General features: G+C 45.2%; 1 protein-coding gene across 5 annotated transcripts in view; it reads left to right on the top strand.

The window, feature by feature from the left end:
• itsn2a (intersectin 2a) overlaps positions 1 to 21,977 on the top strand; it is a 109,131-nt gene that overhangs the window by 40,019 nt on the left and 47,135 nt on the right. For all 5 annotated transcript variants that reach the window (XM_060913808.1, XM_060913805.1, XM_060913807.1 and 2 more), the window contains 11 exons: positions 5,050 to 5,213; positions 6,532 to 6,735; positions 11,581 to 11,641; positions 11,969 to 12,111; positions 12,276 to 12,339; positions 12,421 to 12,558; positions 12,678 to 12,772; positions 13,145 to 13,428; positions 17,525 to 17,662; positions 20,382 to 20,522; positions 20,763 to 20,850. In XM_060913808.1, coding sequence (XP_060769791.1) covers positions 5,050 to 5,213; positions 6,532 to 6,735; positions 11,581 to 11,641; positions 11,969 to 12,111; positions 12,276 to 12,339; positions 12,421 to 12,558; positions 12,678 to 12,772; positions 13,145 to 13,428; positions 17,525 to 17,662; positions 20,382 to 20,522; positions 20,763 to 20,850 — 1,520 coding nt within the window. The remainder of the gene's footprint in view (positions 1 to 5,049; positions 5,214 to 6,531; positions 6,736 to 11,580; positions 11,642 to 11,968; positions 12,112 to 12,275; positions 12,340 to 12,420; positions 12,559 to 12,677; positions 12,773 to 13,144; positions 13,429 to 17,524; positions 17,663 to 20,381; positions 20,523 to 20,762; positions 20,851 to 21,977) is intronic.

The raw sequence follows: 21,977 nt of genomic DNA, 5'->3' as shown, positions 1-21,977 counted from the left end.
TTTGTTTAGCGACAGAATGATGGAACGGTCAGTGCATGCTCAAAGGTAAACCTGCGCATGCGCACACACAGACTTCCTCCGTCTACTTGACTGCGCGAAGCGAGTGATTTCATGCACATTATTTGCTTTAATCCCCTCAAATCAAATAACTTCCCAGCCACAGAATGGTCTGATATTTTGAGATATTGCAGAAATAAACATGTATCACAATGACCACATTTCAAAGGGAACTAAATTTCACCGATTTTATAAAGTCGAAAGGCCGTCTCACTTTAAACATAACTATAAACAGATAAACGTGAAAAAGATGTCGCCTTTAATGAATGTAAAATTGTTACTAAGTATAACATGGGCGGCACAGTGGTGTAGTGGTTAGCGCTGTCGCCTCACAGCAAGAAGGTCCGGGTTCGAGCCCCGTGGCCGGCGAGGGCCTTTCTGTGCGGAGTTTGCATGTTCTCCTTGTGTCCGCGTGGGTTTCCTCCGGGTGCTCCGGTTTCCCCCACAGTCCAAAGACATGCAGGTTAGGTTAACTGGTGACTCTAAATTGAGCGTAGGTGTGAATGTGAGTGTGAATGGTTGTCTGTGTCTATGTGTCAGCCCTGTGATGACCTGGCGACTTGTCCAGGGTGTACCCCGCCTTTCACCCGTAGTCAGCTGGGATAGGCTCCAGCTCGCCTGCAACCCTGTAGAACAGGATAAAGCGGCTACAGATAATGAGATGAGATGAGACTAAGTATAACGTATTAACTGTAGTAATGAAGTCTGTAAAATAGTACACTATAAAGTGAACATGGTGTGGTTTCAGACACTAGTTTGGTTCTTAGGAATAAAAAAAGCTGTGGCAGCTTGATTTTTATCTATTAAAGAATTAAAAATTGCTTGTGTGTAGCTGAGCACAATATTCCCTCACTGCACACACACTTCCCATCTCCCTGCATTACTTACTCAACACACTGTGTGCCTGTCTGTTTATATCCTGCTTATCAGACCCTCCAGGATTTCGCGATGTTGCGATTTGCAACATCAACGCAAATTCAACCAATCCCCGCGAATTCAGGGCGGTGCTGCAATTATATCCAATCACCGCAACTTTCCCACAAATTTGACCAATCGTTGGCGTCGTCTTACGGTGACGTTGACAAACTACCTTCCCCCTTACTTCCGTGTATACGTTCAAGAGAAGCAGCATGTGCGAGTCAGTGTTTATATAGGCTTAAATTCTGTTACTGAAAGTGTGTTATGTTTACAGTGAAGGACTGTGTGCACTTTACATTATTTTTTTTACTTAATACAAGAAATTAATGGATGCCAACATTTTTACCAAAATGGTATTTTATTTTCCATTGTTTAGGCAGCTTCAGCATCATACTGTGAGATTCTGTTCAAATTGTTTTTTTTCTTCTATGAAGCCTGAGCCATTTATTTTATTAGTTTATAATTATTGTTTAATTTAGTCTTCAGGAGAGACTGCCTGCACACAGTACTAGTATTAATAGCTTTTTTTTTTCTTACATGAAAGCTGAGGCATTTATATTATATTTTAAGGTAACTTCATGTTGTGCTGTGAGGTTCTCTGCACTTTAACTTTTGAACCAACAGGTGCATTTGGATAAGTAAAGCCTATTTTTCTGCATTTTTGTAGTTCTGGTAATCTTTTATATTGGTAAAGTTGTTTATAGGACCATTTCTCAGTGTCTTTGTTTTTTTAATCAATAGTTTTTCAGTAATAACTTAATATTTAACATATCACTCAATTTTAATCACAAAAAGAGAAAATCGCAACAATTTTCGCAACTTTCACTTCCTCCCGCAATGTAATCACAACAAAAACCTAAAAAACACCGCAACTTTCATCGCAATTTTTTTGGAAACCCCCGCAACATCAGACATTTTAGCCCGCAACAATCACAGAAAAGGCCCGCGGAATCCTGGGGGGACTGACTTATATACAGAATACAGGTGCACAGTGATTAATACCTGGGAACATTTTCTCACCTCACACATGATCTGTTCAGGACACTTGGTTCAGCTGATTAGCTGAAGCAGTGATGCCACTTCCTGTTTCAAGGTTCATAATGTTGGAAGAAGTCCTGTTGTCTACAGAAGGAAAGGAAAGATTTCTTGGTATATTCAGAGGAAGAGATTTAAACACGGGCGGCACGGTGGTGTAGTGGTTAGCGCTGTCGCCTCACAGCAAGAAGGTCCTGGGTTCGAGCCCCGTGGCCGGCGAGGGCCTTTCTGTGCGGAGTTTGCATGTTCTCCCCGTGTCCGCGTGGGTTTCCTCCGGGTGCTCCGGTTTCCCCCACAGTCCAAAGACATGCAGGTTAGGTTAACTGGTGACTCTAAATTGACCGTAGGTGTGAATGTGAGTGTGAATGGTTGTCTGTGTCTATGTGTCAGCCCTGTGATGACCTGGCGACTTGTCCAGGGTGTACCCCGCCTTTCGCCCGTAGTCAGCTGGGATAGGCTCCAGCTTGCCTGCGACCCTGTAGAAGGATAAAGCGGCTAGAGATAATGAGATGAGATGAGATGAGATTTAAACACAAGCAACTAAAAAAAGTAGCTGGTTTTTTTTTTTTTGTAAATAAGTGAACTTCCTCTGAATCACGGCTAAACACAAATTTCATCAGTGAATAAGTTTTAAGGTTAAAAATAAAGATTTACCAGTTAGCTCTAATTTTAGAAGACATGACATAAAGTTGTGAAATTAATCCACAGATTGAAAGAATAGACACAAGCACTTGCTTTATTACAAAGTCTGCGTGAAATGTGAGCATGTGACCAGGTGGATTGTGTGTTTGAGACACAGGAGGCTGTGTCTGTTTGCGTTTGAGTGTATATATACAGTACACGTGTTGGATACAGGATTTATACCATAACCACATCCTGTCTGATATAACTTTGCTGTCTTCAAACAGGATGTACGGTAGAATGACACCCACAGGAAGTTGAATAATAGCCTTGGACCTGTGTTAAATCAGGACTATTATATCATACAGTGGTGCTTGAAAGTTTGTGAACCCTTTAGAATTTTCTATATTTCTGCATAAATATGACCTAAAACATCATCAGATTTTCACACAAGTCTTAAAAGTAGATAAAGAGAGCCCAGTTAAACAAATGAGACAAAAATATTATACTTGGTCATTTATTTATTGAGGAAATGATCCAATATTACATATCTGTGAGTGGCAAAAGTATGTGAACCTCTAGGATTAGCAGTTAATTTGAAGGTGAAATTAGAGTCAGGTGTTTTCAATCAATGGGATGACAATCAGGTGTGAGTGGGCACCCTGTTTTATTTAAAGAACAGGGATCTATCAAAGTCTGATCTTCACAACACGTGTTTGTGGAAGTGTATCATGGCACGAACAAAGGAGATTTCTGAGGACTTCAGAATAAAAACGTTGTTGATGCTCATCAGGCTGGAAAAGATTACAAAACCATCTCTAAAGAGTTTGGACTCCACCAATCCACAGTCAGACAGATTGTGTACAAATGGAGGAAATTCAAGACCATTGTTACCCTCCCCAGGAGTGGTCGACCAACAAAGATCACTCCAAGAACAAGGCGTGTAATAGTTGGCGAGGTCACAAAGGACCCCAAGGTAACTTCTGAGCAACTGAAGGCCTCTCTCACATTGGCTAATGTTAATGTTCATGAGTCCACCATCAGGAGAACACTGAACAACAATGGTGTGCATGGCAGGGTTGCAAGGAGAAAGCCACTGCTCTCCAAAAATAACATTGCTGCTCATCTGCAGTTTGCTAAAGATCACGTGGACAAGCCAGAAGGCTACTGGAAAAATGTTTTGTGGATGGATGAGACCAAAATAGAACTTTCTGGTTTAAATGAGAAGCTTTATGTTTGGAGAAAGGAAAACACCGCATTCCAGCATAAGAACCTTATCCCATCTGTGAAATATGGTGGTGGTAGTATCATGGTTTGGGCCTGTTTTGCTGCATCTGGGCCAGGATGGCATGCCATCATTGATGGAACAATGAATTCTGAATTATACTTGTGAATTCTAAAGGAAAATGTCAGCACGTCTGTCCATGAACTGAATCGCAAGAGAAGGTGGGTCATGCAGCAAGACAACGACTCTAAGCACACAAGTCGTTCTACCAAAGAATGGTTAAAGAAGAATAAAGTTAATGTTTTGGAATGGCCAAGTCAAAGTCCTGACCTTAATCCAATCAAAATGTTGTGGAAGGACCTGAAGCGAGCAGTTCATGTGAGGAAACCCGCCAACATCCCAGAGTTGAAGTTGTTCTGTATGGAGTAATGGGCTAAAATTCCTCCAAGCCGGTGTGCAGGACTGATCAACAATTACTGGAAACGTTTAGTTGCAGTTATTGCTGCACAAGGGGCTCACACCAGATACTGAAAGCAAAGGTTCACATACTTTTGCCACTCACAGATATGTAATATTGGATCTCATCTCATCTCATTATCTCTAGCCGCTTTATCCTTCTACAGGGTCGCAGGCAAGCTGGAGCCTATCCCAGCTGACTATGGGCGAAAGGCAGGGTACACCCTGGACAAGTCGCCAGGTCATCACAGGGCTGACACATAGACACAGACAACCATTCACACTCACATTCACACCTACGGTCAATTTAGAGTCACCAGTTAACCTAACCTGCATGTCTTTGGACTGTGGGGGAAACCGGAGCACCCGGAGGAAACCCACGCGGACACGGGGAGAACATGCAAACTCCGCACAGAAAGGCCCTCGCCGGCCCCGGGGCTCGAACCCAGGACCTTCTTGCTGTGAGGCGACAGCGCTAACCACTACACCACCGTGCCGCCTAATATTGGATCATTTTCCTTAATAAATAAATGACTAAGTATAATATTTTTGTCTCATTTGTTTAACTGGGTTCTCTTTATCTACTTTTTGAACTTGTGTGAAAATCTGATGATGTTTTAGGTCATATTTATGCAGAAGTATTGAAAATTCTAAAGGGTTTACAAACTTTCAAGCACCACTGTAGTTACATATAACCTATATTCCTCTCTCTTTCCATCTCTCTCTCTGTCTCGCAGGGCGTTGGCTGACATGGGGAAGGATGGAAAGATGGATCGTTTGGAGTTCTCCATTGCCATGAAGCTGATTAAGCTGCAGCTCCAGGGTCATCCCCTCCCTCCGTCTCTGCCAATCATCATGAAGCAGACCCCGGCCCCTGTTATGACATCATCGTCGCGCTTCGGTAAACTGTTAGAAGTGTCCATGTGCGTTATGACTCACTTTAACAGAGATTAAAGACAGGCGCGGGGAGGAAGGGTGTGTTTATGATCAAAGGTGTGTCCATGAGATGCTTGAAATGCCAAATGACTACAACTTTTAGGGTCCCATTGACACAATGCAACCAACAAGAACCAACAAGGATGGAAGTGAGATATAAGAACGGATTTTTTTTTTGAGTCAAATCTGAAAAAGCAAAAAATAACAAAAAAGAGGAAGCCAAAAAAAAAAAAAAAAAACGGATTTTCATAGCACCCTTTACAGCTTAAAGTCCACATGGAAACCATTGTAGAAAACAAGATGTATAAGAATGTCAAACCATTTTCTTCTGTGCTAATGATTAACAGTTATATAAATGGAGCACATCATTTATGGCTCACACATGAAGAATTACAAACTCATAATATGGAGGGGAAAAAAAATCACAGGTTATAACAATGATCATTGACTAACAAAGCTCATCCGGCTGACAGGTGATGAGTTTATGCCATCATGTTGTCCGTTGTCCATCTGGCGTCATCCACATTTCACAAAAATCACTTCTTCTCTCTCAATTCTTCACCAATTTTTTATTCTTTTTGGCAGGAAGGTGGGTCTGCCTGGGGTGCATAAGGCTTCTACCCAAATTTGCAAAATTGCAATTAATAATGAAAATATGGAGTAATTAATCAATCCCTAACAAGCAGTTTCCACAGAAATCGCTTCTTCTCCCTCAATTCTTCACCGATTTTGATTCTTTCTGGCATGAAGGTAGGGGGACCTAGGGTACATAGAACTTCTAACCAGATTTGCTTCATTACAGTTATTAATGAAGTTATGAACTAATTAAGCCTTAATAAGCAGTTCAACAAAAATCACTCCTTCTCAGTCAATTCCTCACCATTTTGGATTCTTTCTGACAAATAGGTAGGTATTCTGAGAGTATGTATAGCTTCTATATATAGCTTACAACATTTATTGCGCAAGGTGGCCCACTTTAGATCGTTCCTTCCGGACTAGACGTGGCCAGAGTGAGCTATGCCGTCATTGACAGTTGCGCTTTGTATGCAAGGATTTCCCAAAAAGCAAAGTATGAAGGTTTAAATTTCAATAAATAATAAGCAGACAATAGCTTCTGGGAAGTGCACAGTAAGAATGTTTTAAAAGAAATAATTCACTTAAAATAATATAAAACAGTACAATATAGTAACATTTCCTAAACCAGATCATTTTTTTTTATGGTCTATAGCAAAGCGAATATGTGGACTGAAAGACATTGCATGTGTGTGTGTGTGTGTGTGTAGGTATGGGCTCAATGCCAAACCTGTCTATCATGCCAACAATGCCCATCCTGACTCCGATGCCCATTGGCTCCTCTGTGACCTCCATGACCTCTCTGACCTCGATGCCAGCTGTACAACCTCTGCTGCCTCTGCCTCTGATTCCTGACTCGCTCAGCATGCCGGCCTTACCCAACGGCACTGCCACGATGCTCACGCCAGCCCCAGGTAACACACACACACAGTACAGATACATAATATATAAAATGCACATTGTGGCCACACCCACTTTGGATAGAGATAGCTGAATAGAGATACAGTTAAGGATATTTGGGACAGTAAACAGATTATTTATTATTATTATTCAGCATTGCAGTCTCGTAAGACCATAGATTTCTTGTGCCTGGGAGTTAGGTTTTGACACAGCATCTTCTGTGGCTGTGAAGGCCAATCCGGGAGTGGCAGACTCGGCTGTAGATGTCGCAGGTGTAGACTGGATTCGGTGATGTTGAGGAAGTGGTAGTGGTGGCTTGCTGCTTCCTCAATTTTCTTTTAGTTTCACGATGCTGAGCCAAGGTGGTTTCATAGGTCTGCAGCTCAGTGTGGAGTGCCTGCTGCCATAAGTGACGATCTTGAATGGCATCTTCCCAGGTGGCTGGATTGATGATAAAGGATTTGAGGTCTTGCTTTCAGACATCCTTATAATGGAGCAGAGGGTGGCCAATGGGCCTTCTGCCAGATGATAGCCCTGCATATATCATGTCCTTTGGAATTCGACCGTCGTCCATCCGGCGGACATGTCCCAGCCAGCGGAGATATCACTGCCTCAGGAGAGATAATTAGGGATAAAATAGATTAGGGATAAAATTAGCTCATGTTAAAGTCATTAAAATTCTGTAAAGCTGCTTTGCGACAATGTCTATTGTTAAAAGTGCTATAAAAAATAAACTTGACTTGACTAGATAATATGGTGGGAAGCTGTGCTCTCTCCAGGACTGCGGTGTGTGTGTGGTCCTATCCCGCCAGGTGATGCCCAGTATGCGTCTCAGGCAGCGCAGGTGGAAGGAATTTAGCCTCCACTCTTGGTGTGAGTATGAGGTCCAGCTTTCACTGCCATATCGGAGTGTGCTGATGACACAGGCTTTGTATACCTGTACCTTTGTATGGATGGTAAGTTTCCTGTTGTCCCATACTCTGGATGTAAGTTTCCCAAAAGTAGAGGCTTCTTTTCTGATCTGGCTGCTGATTTCAGCATTGAGTGATTGTTGGTGATGGTAGACCCAAGGTAGGTGAAACTGCTTCCAGTGTGTAGTTGTTGATGGTGATGGAAGGTAGCGTTTCAGTACCCTGTCCCATCGTCTTGGTTTTGTTCAGGCTGATGGTCAAATTGAAGCCCTGGCATGCTTGGCTGAACTGGTCAATGAGTGTCTGCAGGTGTCCCTGGGAGTGTGCTGCCACTGCTGCGTCGTCAGCAAAAAGCATATACCGGATGACAAGTGACCTGACCTTGGTTTTTGCTTTCAGTCGGGAGAGGTTGAATAGTTTGCCGTCTGTTCTAGTGTGTAGGTAGACTCCCTCAGTTGATGTTCCAAAGACTTGGTGCAGGAGGAGAGAAAAGAATATCCCAAACAGAGTGGGTGCCAGGCGGCACGGTGGTGTAGTGGTTAGCTCTGTCGCCTCACAGCAAGAAGGTCCTGGGTTCGAGCCCCGGGGCCGGCGAGGGCCTTTCTGTGTGGAGTTTGCATGTTCTCCCCATGTCCGCGTGGGTTTCCTCTGGGTGCTCCGGTTTCCCCCACAGTCCAAAGACATGCAGGTTAGGTTAACTGGTGACTCTAAATTGACCATAGGTGTGAATGTGAGTGTGAATGGTTGTCTGTGTCTATGTGTCAGCCCTGTGATGACCTGGTGACTTGTCCAGGGTGTACCCCGCCTTTTGCCCGTAGTCAGCTGGGATAGGCTCCAGCTTGCCTGCGACCCTGTAGAAGGATAAAGCGGCTAGAGATAATGAGAATGAGAATGGGATGAGAGTGGGTGCCAGCACACATCCCTGTTTGACACCACAGCAGATCAAGAAAGGGTCAGAAGTGGACCCGTCATACTGGACAGTGCCTTTCATGTTGGTGTGGAAAGACTAGAGGATGCTGAGAAGTTTTGGAGGGCAACCTATCCGCTCGACCAGTTGGAAGAGGCCACTCCAGCTCACAAGGTTGAATGCCTTGGTAAGGTCAATGAAGGCTATGTAGAGGGATTTTCGCTGCTCTCTGCGCTTCTCCTGCAGCTGTCTCAGGGTGAAGACTCCACAGGCTCCTCTGCCTGTGCTGGAAGGAAGGTTCTGTCCCACAGGACATGAGAAATGCAAATGTAATCATCTTGTATAAGAACAAGGGAGACAGGAGCGACTGTAACAACTACCGTTGCATCTCTCTACTCAGCACCACTGGTAAGCTCTTTGCTAGAGTTGTGGAGTCCAGAGTAGATCTTCCGGCTCAGAACCCTGCCTGTGACTCTGGGTAGAGCTTCTCTGCAAGGACCTGGAGTCTATTTAGGACAACTCTAGCAAAGAACTTACTGTTGGTGCTGAGTAGAGATGCAATGGTAGTTGTTACAATCGCGCCTGTCTTCCTTGTTCTTATACAAGATGATTATATTTGCATTTCTCATTTCCTGTGGGACAGAACCTTCCTTCCAGCACAGGCAGAGGAGCCTGTGGAGTCTGTGCAGAAGAGCAGGCTTCCCACACTTAAGGACTTCGGCAGTTATTCCATTGCCGCTTGGTGCTTTTCCACTGGTCAAGCTGTTTATTGCTTTGCTTTGCTCCTCAGTAGTTGGTTCCATGTCAAGCTCTTCCATTACGGGTAGACGCTCTACATGCCTAAGTGCTACATCAGAGACAGTGTTATCCCTGGCGTAGAGCTCTGAGGAATGTTCCACCCAGCGGTCTAGTTGTTTGGAACAGTTAGTGATGATTTCTCCCGAGGCTGATTTCAGCAGGGCAGCTGTGCAAGGTAATGGTCCAAGTGCCTTTTTGATGCCATCGTACACGAGTCTGATGTTGCTTGTGTTAGCAGCTGATTGGATATTGCTGCAGAGCTGTAGCCAGTAGCTATTGGCACAGCATTGGGAGGTTTGTTGGAGTTTCCTCCTTGAAGATCTGAGGGTCCTGTAGGGTCTTGTCATGAGGAGTGTGTCTGTAATTCATGAGGGCGGTACGTTTTTCTTCGAGGATTGGAGCCAATGTTGTTGAATTGGCATTGAACCAATCAGTGCTGTGGATGATGTCCCGCAAGCCGTCCCAGTACTGCTGGCAGAGCAGGATTGGGGCAAGTGGGGGAGAGAATCCTCTAAGCCAGATAGGGTTTAGTTGGGTCAGCTGTTTTACTGCTATCGATGTGGGGGGCTCCCTTTGGTTTGGCTCTGTGTAAATTTTTTGCCTGTAGCATGACTCTACAGAACACAAGGGAGTGGTCTGTGTCGCAGACTGCACCGTGTAGGCTGCAGGTTTGGAGGATGCCTCTGAGATCAGCAACACATGTTATGATCAGATCTAACTGGTGCCAGTGACCTGAACATGGATGCCTCCAAGAGACTTTGTGAATGGGTTTGGACTGGAAGTATGTGTTAGTAATGCATAGATGGTGATATACACAGAATTTGAGGAGACACTGCCCATTTTCATTCATTTTGCCAATGCCGTGGTGTTCCAGGCAAGATGGCCAAGAGTCACGATCTGTTCTGACTCTAGCATTGAAATCACCAAGCAGGTAGAGCTGTTCTCGGCTGGGGATGTCTTTCATGGTCATCTCAAGTTCATCATAAACCCTGTCCTTTATTTCTTGGGGGCAGCCGAGCATTGGGGTGTACACACTCACAAGGTGGAAAGGTCCCATAGACATATTCAGGCAGAGAGCTAGGATTCTGTCTGAGCCACCACTGGACGGTACTACTGCTCCCAGCAAAGTGTTCCTGACAGCGAAGCCCACTCCATGTTCCCTGGTTTCCTCAGGGGACTTTCCCTGCCGGAAAAAGGTATAGTCCTTTTCCTTGAGTGAGCCTGATGAATGGAGTCATGTTTCCTGGAGGGCCAAGATGTCAATTTTTCACTTCAGGAGTTCACTGTTTATAACTGCAGTTTTACAGACATCGCTAATCTCTTGTAGGTTATCAGTAAGCCCAGGTGCCATGGGCCTAACATTCCAGCATCCCAGGTGTAATGCTGGAAGCTTTATTCTCTTGGCTTTGCATGGTGCACAAGTTTACAGCCCACTTGTTAGGTAAATCCCTAAGCTTCATGTACCCAATGAAGCAGGTAGACTGTGGCGGAACAGCACCTAATTGGCTGGGGGCTGCCTAGCTTAAAGCGGATGGTAGCAGTCCAGTGAGATCTAAACATCTCTCCCACCGTCAGAGGTAGCCCCTGGCACCCGTCTCTACGCCAATTGAGAAAGGGCTTATAACCGATAACTGCTAATCTCCTGTGTTGTGCCTCCACAGCACAGTGGAGCTGGAGTTTCCTCTCCAGGGCACAAGAAGCCTGGGCAAGGTTTATGGAAGCCTTGTGTTGCCCAGGCAACAAGGCTCCCCTCTCGGCCTTGCTGGCGTGATCCAAAGGAACGGTGAACCAATACATCTGGCAACAGGTTGGCTGCAGGAGTTGCCAAAACAATGCTTCGGTGCATTTGTCTGCCTAATTGAGTCTAAGCCGGGTTTTCTGTTAGGGCTTGCTCCCTTAGCCTTTTCTGTACCAGAGGATACCTACAAGGCAGTGGGAGTGCTATTTAACCCATAGCTGGGACAGTGGTTGGCAGACGCCAAGGCGTGTCCATACACCGATGGACCTGCACGACGTGCCTCTGGGGCCCACTGCTGCTCTGAGATCCCCTACAGTTTAGCCTGGGACCACAAGGTACCCAGTTATCGTGTGTGGCCACGAATAGAGATACAGTTAAGGATATTTGGAACAGTAAACAAATACACCACTAATATTAACACACATTTACACACACTCGTACTACTTATGATACTCCGTTACCTATTTCATTGTATTCCTCACGTTCTCTCTCTCTCTTTTCGCAGCTCTCTCCCTCTCTGCAGGTCTGAGTAAATCTCACTCCCTCTTGGACTTGGCTTCCAGCAGGTACTGAATCAGACTCGAGTGGTGAATCTGAATGCTGTTGCGTGACCACACACACACACACTTCTATCTGCATACACAACCTGCTCCTGAATCTACTGCACTCTGACTTAATTATTACACTTGACTAGTCATGAAGCTTTGCCTAAACTGCACTGCCACAAAAAAAGAGCAGAGTTTTGAAATGGAACGTTTGGTGGTGTATAAATAGTGCCACATTTCCAGGCATTGTGATTAGATGATGTCCGAATAACCTCAGCTTTTCTCTGAAATGTATTCTGGCTTTTTTTCTTTTTTTGTCATTTCTGATTTCCCATTTGGTGCCACCAGCTCAAACTCCTCCTCCACCACTTCTCTGGCAAGCAACTCCCCCAAAACCGGAACGTCTGATTGGGCGGTGCCTCAGTCGTCCCGCCTCAAATACCGTCAGCAGTTCAACATCCTGGACAAGCTGATGACTGGATACCTGTCAGGTGTGTGTGTGTTTCTGATTAGAATATTCATTATGTGAGTGTACAGTCAGTGTTCTACAGAAAAGAATGTATTAAATAGGTAGAGTCAGCTGATAAACTGATCAATGCGTGTAGTTGGTTGGTGAACTCTGTGTGTGTGTGTGTGTGTGTGTGTGTGTGTGTAGGTCCACAGGTCAGGAACGCTCTCACTGCTTCTAACCTCACCCAAACCCAACTTGCCACCATTTGGTGAGTACAGATTAACATGTTACATATACAGTGTATATGTCTACACTTGTACACCTGTTCAGTGTGTGTGTGTATCATTAGGACTCTGGCGGATGTGGATCGTGATGGTCAGCTGCGAGCAGAAGAGTTTATCTTGGCTATGCACCTTGTGGACATGGCCAAAACGGGCCGTCCATTACCTCTAACCTTACCTGCTGACCTCTTGCCACCATCTTTCAGGTTACACCCACACACACACAAACGTGCATTTTAAGTATATACAATAAGGTCAAACTGAGTGCAAGGTGTTCATGCTGTATTCATGTTACAGTGCTGAGTAATGGTGTGTGTGTGTACAGAACAGGGAAATCATGTGACCTACCAAATGGCTCCATTCCTCTAATCAGTACTGAGTTCACCGAACTAGAACCAGCATACAAGAGCAAGAACAATGGTAAACATACATTCATGAAATCTGCTTTCTTGTCTTTAAATATTAAAATAAATATATATTTTTGTACCTTGCTAAATTCTGGGTTATAATCGGTTAGTTGTTGCTGATCAATTTTCTATAATGTGACAGTAATGCATCACTTGTGTAAAGCTGTAACAAAGTTTTCCAACATCTTCAGGATGGAGGAGTTTATGCTCTGTAGTTTCTCAGTAATATGAAAATACGCTTTTCATCTTGTGGTGGTGTTTTTCTGTTTCTTTCACTGTCTGATCTCAGGACTTTCACCGAACCTTTATTCTTATATTTGATTAAAAAAATAATAATACAAACATAGTGTTTGAGATGAAGGAGAACCTGCTCACTCTATTCCAGTGTCGTTTGAGGATAAACTGCGGGAGAACTTCCAGAGAGGCAGCATGGAGCTTGAGAAGCGGCGGCAGGCCCTGCAGGAGGCGCAGCGGCGTGAGGAGGAGAAACGGAGAGAGGAGGAGCGACGGGAGGAGGAGAGGAGAAGGCTGAGGGAGAGGGAGGAGCAGGAGCGGAGAGAGAGAGAGGCTCTGCGCAGACAGAAAGAGGAGGAGCAACGCGTGGAGAGGCAGAGAGAGATGGAGCGACAGAGGGAAGAGGAGAGGCTGAAGGAGCTGGAGAGACAGGAGGTGCGTGTGACAAACACAAACATCTCACATGAAACAAATAGAGGCCATGCCTCTTTCACTGGGACAGGCAGATACAGAGACCACACCTCTTTTATTGTGACCGACAGATACATAAACTATAGCTCTTTCACTGAGACAGAGAGATACAGAGGCCACACCTCTTTCTAGGACAGACAACTACAGAGGCCACACCTCTTTCACTGAGAAAAAGAGGTACAGAGGCCACACCTCTTTCTAGGACAGACAGCTCCAGAGGCCACGCTTCTTTCACTGAGACAGAGAGATACAAAGGCCACACCCCTTTTATAGAGACAAACATGTACAGAGGCCACACCTCTTTCACTGAGACAAAAAGATAAAGAGGCCACACTTCTTTCACTGAGACCGAGGTATAGAGGCCACACCTCTTTCACTGAGACCGAGGTATAGAGGCCACACCTTTTTCACTGAGACAGAGAGGTACAGAGGCCACATCTCTTTCTAGGACAGACAGCTACAGAGGCCACACCTCTTTCACTGAGACAGAGAGATACAGAGGCCACACCTCCTTCTAGGACAGATAGCTACAGAGGCCACACCTCTTTCACTGAGACAGAGAGATACAGAGGCCATACCTCTTTCACTGAGACAGAGAGGTATAGAGGCCACACCTCTTTCACTGAGACAGAGAGATACAGAGGCCATACCTCTTTCACTGAGACAGAGAGGTATAGAGGCCACACCTCTTTCATGGAGACAGAGAGGTACAAAGGCCACATCTCTTTCACGGAGACAAACAGGTACAGAGGCCACACCTCTTTCACTGAGACAGAGAGATACAGAGGCCACACCTCTTTCACAGAGACAGAGAGGTACAGAGGACACACCTCTTTCTAGGACAGACAGCTACAGAGGCCACACCTCTTTCACTGAGACAGACAGGTACAGAGGCCACACCTCTTTCACTGAGACAGAGAGGTACAGAGGCCACACCTCTTTCACGGAGACAGAGAGGTACAGAGGCCACACCTCTTTCACGGAGATAGAGAGGTACAGAGGCCACACCTCTTTCACTGAGACAGAGAGATACAGAGGCCACACCTCTTTCACTGAGACAGAGAGGTACAGAGGCCACACCTCTTTCACTGAGACAGAGAGGTACAGAGGCCACACCTCTTTCACTGAGACAGAGAGGTACAGAGGCCACACCTCTTTCACGGAGACAGAGAGGTACAGAGGCCACACCTCTTTCTAGGACAGACAGCTAGAGGCCACACCTCTTTCACTGAGACAGAGAGATACAGAGGCCACACCTCTTTCACTGAGACAGAGAGATACAGAGGCCACACCTCTTTCACTGAGACAGAGAGGTATAGAGGCCACACCTCTTTCACTGAGACAGAGAGGTATAGAGGCCACACCTCCTTCACTGAGACAGAGAGGTACAGAGGCCACACCTCTTTTATAGAGACAAACATGTACAGAGGCCACACCTCTTTCACTGAGACAGAGAGATACAGAGGCCACACCTCTTTCACTGAGACAGAGAGGTACAGAGGCCACACCTCTTTCACGGAGATAGAGAGGTACAGAGGCCACACCTCTTTCTAGGACAGACAGCTAGAGGCCACACCTCTTTCACTGAGACAGAGAGGTACAGAGGCCACACCTCTTTTATAGAGACAAACATGTACAGAGGCCACACCTCTTTCACTGAGACAGAGAGATACAGAGGCCACACCTCTTTCACTGAGACAGAGAGGTACAGAGGCCACACCTCTTTCACGGAGACAGAGAGGTACAGAGGCCACACCTCTTTCTAGGACAGACAGCTACAGAGGCCACACCTCTTTCACTGAGACAGAGAGGTATAGAGGCCACACCTCTTTCACTGAGACAGAGAGGTACAGAGGCCACACCTCTTTTATAGAGACAAACATGTACAGAGGCCACACCTCTTTCACTGAGACAGAGAGATACAGAGGCCACACCTCTTTCACTGAGACAGAGAGGTACAGAGGCCACACCTCTTTCACTGAGACAGAGAGATACAGAGGCCACACCTCTTTTATAGAGACAAACATGTACAGAGGCCACACCTCTTTCTAGGACAGACAACTACAGAGGCCACACCTCTTTCACTGAGAAAAAGAGGTACAGAGGCCACACCTCTTTCTAGGACAGACAGCTCCAGAGGCCACGCTTCTTTCACTGAGACAGAGAGATACAAAGGCCACACCCCTTTTATAGAGACAAACATGTACAGAGGCCACACCTCTTTCACTGAGACAAAAAGATAAAGAGGCCACACTTCTTTCACTGAGACCGAGGTATAGAGGCCACACCTCTTTCACTGAGACCGAGGTATAGAGGCCACACCTTTTTCACTGAGACAGAGAGGTACAGAGGCCACATCTCTTTCTAGGACAGACAGCTACAGAGGCCACACCTCTTTCACTGAGACAGAGAGATACAGAGGCCACACCTCCTTCTAGGACAGATAGCTACAGAGGCCACACCTCTTTCACTGAGACAGAGAGATACAGAGGCCATACCTCTTTCACTGAGACAGAGAGGTATAGAGGCCACACCTCTTTCACTGAGACAGAGAGATACAGAGGCCATACCTCTTTCACTGAGACAGAGAGGTATAGAGGCCACACCTCTTTCATGGAGACAGAGAGGTACAAAGGCCACATCTCTTTCACGGAGACAAACAGGTACAGAGGCCACACCTCTTTCACTGAGACAGAGAGATACAGAGGCCACACCTCTTTCACAGAGACAGAGAGGTACAGAGGACACACCTCTTTCTAGGACAGACAGCTACAGAGGCCACACCTCTTTCACTGAGACAGACAGGTACAGAGGCCACACCTCTTTCACTGAGACAGAGAGGTACAGAGGCCACACCTCTTTCACGGAGACAGAGAGGTACAGAGGCCACACCTCTTTCACGGAGATAGAGAGGTACAGAGGCCACACCTCTTTCACTGAGACAGAGAGATACAGAGGCCACACCTCTTTCACTGAGACAGAGAGGTACAGAGGCCACACCTCTTTCACTGAGACAGAGAGGTACAGAGGCCACACCTCTTTCACTGAGACAGAGAGGTACAGAGGCCACACCTCTTTCACGGAGACAGAGAGGTACAGAGGCCACACCTCTTTCTAGGACAGACAGCTAGAGGCCACACCTCTTTCACTGAGACAGAGAGATACAGAGGCCACACCTCTTTCACTGAGACAGAGAGATACAGAGGCCACACCTCTTTCACTGAGACAGAGAGGTATAGAGGCCACACCTCTTTCACTGAGACAGAGAGGTATAGAGGCCACACCTCCTTCACTGAGACAGAGAGGTACAGAGGCCACACCTCTTTTATAGAGACAAACATGTACAGAGGCCACACCTCTTTCACTGAGACAGAGAGATACAGAGGCCACACCTCTTTCACTGAGACAGAGAGGTACAGAGGCCACACCTCTTTCACGGAGATAGAGAGGTACAGAGGCCACACCTCTTTCTAGGACAGACAGCTAGAGGCCACACCTCTTTCACTGAGACAGAGAGGTACAGAGGCCACACCTCTTTTATAGAGACAAACATGTACAGAGGCCACACCTCTTTCACTGAGACAGAGAGATACAGAGGCCACACCTCTTTCACTGAGACAGAGAGGTACAGAGGCCACACCTCTTTCACGGAGACAGAGAGGTACAGAGGCCACACCTCTTTCTAGGACAGACAGCTACAGAGGCCACACCTCTTTCACTGAGACAGAGAGGTATAGAGGCCACACCTCTTTCACTGAGACAGAGAGGTACAGAGGCCACACCTCTTTTATAGAGACAAACATGTACAGAGGCCACACCTCTTTCACTGAGACAGAGAGATACAGAGGCCACACCTCTTTCATTGAGACAGAGAGATACAGAGTCTACACCTCTTTCACAGAGACAGAGGTATAGAGGCCACACCCCTTTCATTGAGACAGACATCAGACATTCACTGAGTGCAGAGATCAGACCTCCTTCAAGGGACAGGCATAGGTACGCACTCTAGGTTTACTCTATATCTGTAAATCCAGGTGTATGTGTTCTTCCTCTCCGGCAGGCGGCGGAGCGTCAGAGGCGGACAGAGTGGGAGAGGACTAAGCGGGCAGAGCTGCAGGCTCAGAGTGAAAAAGAAAAGAGAGATATTGAGAGACTCACAGCCAGGAAGAGGAGTCTGGAGCTGGAGCTGGAGGCTGTGGTCAGAATTACACTCTGCATGATTTTATACACAATACACAAAAGTAAAGTACCAATGTCGATTCCTCAGGTCAAATGTGATCTAAAATGTGAAATAATTTAAAACAGTGGAGAAATTCTGCTCCCTCACTGCACAGTTATACTGTCACTTTTAAACCATGTTTAAAAACTGTCTGAGTCACACTGTTCTTTCTGCCTCACACTGTTTAAAGGTGGACAGCTGTTTAATAAGGCCTCAGAGTCACAGTCAGTACGTTTACATGCACATCCAAATCAAGCTGCTGTCGGTAATCGAGCTAAGGGTCCCAGCAGGGGTGCCAGAGAAATCCAATCCTACATGCACACAAGGAAATCGAGCTATTGTGTGAGGTACAGTGGTGCTTGAAAGTTTGTGAACCCTTTAGAATTTTCTATGTTTCTGCATAAATATGACCTAAAATATCATCAGATTTTCACACAAGTCCTAAAAGTAGATAAAGAGAACCCAGTTAAACAAATGAGACAAAAATATTATACTTGGTCATTTATTTATTGAGGAAAATGATCCAATATTACATATCTGTGAGTGGCAAAAGTATGTGAACCTCTAGGATTAGCAGTTAATTTGAAGGTGAAATTAGAGTCAGGTGTTTTCAATCAATGGGATGACAATCAGGTGTGAGTGGGCACCCTGTTTTATTTAAAGAACAGGGATCTATCAAAGTCTGATCTTCACAACACGTGTTTGTGGAAGTGTATCATGGCACGAACAAAAGAGATTTCTGAGGACCTCAGAAAAAGCGTTGTTGATGCTCATCAGGCTGGAAAAGGTTACAAAACCATCTCTAAAGAGTTTGGACTCCACCAATCCACAGTCAGACAGATTGTGTACAAATGGAGGAAATTCAAGACCATTGTTACCCTCCCCAGGAGTGGTCGACCAACAAAGATCACTCCAAGAGCAATGTGTGTAATAGTCGGCGAGGTCACAAAGGACCCCAGGGTAACTTCTAAGCAACTGAAGGCCTGTCTCACATTGGCTAATGTTAATGTTCATGAGTCCACCATCAGGAGAACACTGAACAACAATGATGTGCATGACAGGGTTGCAAGCAGAAAGCCACTGCTCTCCAAAAAGAACATTGCTGCTCGCCTGCAGTTTGCTAAAGATCACGTGGACAAGCCAGAAGGCTATTGGAAAAATGTTTTGTGGACAGATGAGACCAAAATAGAACTTTTTGGTTTAAATGAGAAGTGTTATGTTTGGAGAAAGGAAAACACTGCATTCCAGCATAAGAACCTTATCCCATCTGTGAAACATGGTGGTGGTAGTATCATGGATTGGGCCTGTTTTGCTGCATCTGGGCCAGGACGGCTTGCCATTATTGATGAAACAATGAATTCTGAATTATACCAGCGAATTCTAAAGGAAAATGTCAGTACATCTGTCCATGAACTGAATCGCAAGAGAAGGTGGGTCGTGCAGCAAGACAACGACCCTAAGCACACAAGTCGTTCTACCAAAGAATGGTTAAAGAAGAATAAAGTTAATGTTTTGGAATGGCCAAGTCAAAGTCCTGACCTTAATCCAATGGAAATGTTGTGGAAGGACCTGAAGCGAGCAGTTCATGTGAGGAAACCCACCAACATCCCAGAGTTGAAGCTGTTCTGTACGGAGGAATGGGCTAAAATTCCTCCAAGCCGGTGTGCAGGACTGATCAACAGTTACCGGAAACGTTTAGTTGCAGTTATTGCTGCACAAGGGGGTCACACCAGATACTGAAAGCAAAGGTTCACATACTTTTGCCACTCACAGATATGCAATATTGGATCATTTTCCTCAATAAATAAATGACCCAGTATAATATTTTTGTCTCATTTATTTAACTGGGTTCTCTTTATCTGCTTTTAGGACTTGTGTGAAAATCTGATGATGTTTTAGGTCATATTTATGCAGAAATATAGAAAATTCTAAAGGGTTCACAAACTTTCAAGCACCACTGTACATTGTGCACCCGAGCCACAGGTGGCGCTACACGCCCCATCGTGTTGGTACACTTCCGGTTGTCGTCATGAAGAAGAGCTATTCAAGAGTGTAAACAGTTATCAGTTCCGTGTTCTCCATTGCGCGTTTTTCTCCCGTCCATGAATTTTAATATATTCAACTCCTTAAGCTGAATGAGCATGAACTCTGTCTCCTCATTGCTCCAGAAGTGCACGTTTCTGCTCGCCATTTTCTCTTCTTCGTTTGTTCCTCCTGACCTCTTCTGCTGCTCGCTACTACTGTTGTCATGCTGACCGAGGCTGTCGTGTTTCCCGCTTGTGGTCTCGTCACTCGTCACTTCCGGAAGGGGCAGTGCTGAAGTAAGTAGCTCGACTACGTAGCTCGATAGGGTTTACATGCACTAAGTAGCTCGGCAAAAATCGCATAACCTAGGTCGCGTAGCTCGATTACGAGAAATCAAGTTCGGTTCAATTTCAGCCGAGCTAAGGTGTATCCATGGCATTTAGAACTTCGATTTCAGTCGAGCAACGGCAGAAATTCGATTTTCTCTATGTGCATGTAAACGCACTGAGTGACTGTGATTAACGTGATATGATGCAACGATTTGGATTTGACAGAGACATTTCCCTCAAAAATGTACATATTCAAATCACCTGTTAGCGTCTGAAAACCCACGAAGTAACACGTCAGCATGAAAAGAAAGGGTGTTGAATTAAGACTTCTGATGAATTTTCAGGGCAACAGGCACAAACAAATCTCGGACTGTCTCCGGGATGCTCAGAGCAAGAGGCGGGTCCAGAGGGCGGAGCTAGAGCTCGTCAATCAGAAGAGAGACGGACACATCGCCGACATTAACTCTATACAGCTGCAGTTTGAGGTTCTCAATGACGCAGTTTCAATTTGTTGCAAAAAAATGTCAACATTTAAATTTCTCAAATGCACACACAAATGATTTAAAACTTTGATTCTTATAGCAGAGAGCTGAGATCTGTCTATTTAGATGTTTAAATACAGATGTTTTTACAGATACAGATGTCATTTCCTTGTGCATGTTGATGCTATACTAATGTGAGGGGTTTTTTTTTGTTTGTTTCTTTTTGTTTGTTTTTCTCCTCAGGATATTCAGAGACAGCTAAGCAGTCTGGCCCCAGAGAAGCAGAGACTGGCAGAAAAACTAAGAAACCTCACACAGACCAACACTATCTGTGAGCACACACACATACTTTTTTTTTTTTAATGGATGGATGGATGGATGGATGGATGGACTGGATGAATGCAAGAACAAGTGGAGAGATAAAGGAATTGATGAATGCATGAATTGAGAAGTAGATGGATGAAAAAGGATGTGTGGATGGAAACAGGTAGACGAAGTCTAGGATGTAAAGGTAAATGATGGAGAAATGTACGATATATGACGGAGATATATGGATGATATATATCTGAAGCATGTATGGAGTCAGTGTATGCTGAGATGGATGCATGCGTGGATAGACGGATAGGAAACAGATGCTTGGGTGAGTGGATGAATGCACTGGTAGATAGATGCTAGGATTGAAGGGTGAATTGTAGGGCTGTAGCGATACACCCAACTCACGATTCGATTCGTATCACGATTTTTGACCCACGATTCGATACACCCACGATTTTTTTTAAAATATATGTTTTTTTAAAGTAGTAAATTTGACTTATTAACATTTACTTACTTACATTAACTATTTAATAACAAATAATTCAGACCACTGCAGAGAATGAGTAATATGTATGCAAAAATGAACAAATGTATATCCAAAGATTGTTTTATTTCTCAAAATAATACTGTTGAGCCGGAAGCTCTGGTTTTTTCGGTTCTGAAAAAGTCATTTTTCCAAATCGTGTAAATCCGTTAAGATTTTTTTTTTGGGGGGGTGGCTCTCTCACTGTCTCACTCTCATAGGGCCAATGATTTTCTGTGATCGCGGAAAACAGATGGAAATTACGGAATTTTTATAGTGAAACATTGCTCGCGTGTCAAAGTGTAACTGCCGCAGAAGGCTTCTGCGTAACTGCCGCTAACGCCCAAGCAGACATGCCTTCAGTGTTGCCAGATACTGCTGACGTTTTCCACCCCAAAATATGTTCAAAACCCGCCAAAAAGCACCTAAAACCGCCCAATCTGGCAACACTGCATGCCTTTCCGGTCAAGGCAGCTTTGTCGGTGATTGTGATTGGCTTGTGGCACACCTAGGCAGCCAATGAGCTGCTTGTTTACAGATTCGCTCCCCGCGTCGCAACCAGAATGGCGACCGCTTAAAAGAAACGAATGCTCTGGTGGCCAAGGACGCCATATGGTTGC

Source organism: Neoarius graeffei, chromosome 2, assembly GCF_027579695.1.
Source record: "Neoarius graeffei isolate fNeoGra1 chromosome 2, fNeoGra1.pri, whole genome shotgun sequence".
Taxonomy (NCBI): Eukaryota; Metazoa; Chordata; class Actinopteri; order Siluriformes; family Ariidae; genus Neoarius; species Neoarius graeffei.
The sequence above is the reverse complement of the archived record's forward strand: the minus strand, read 5'-3'. Positions and strand labels throughout refer to the sequence as shown.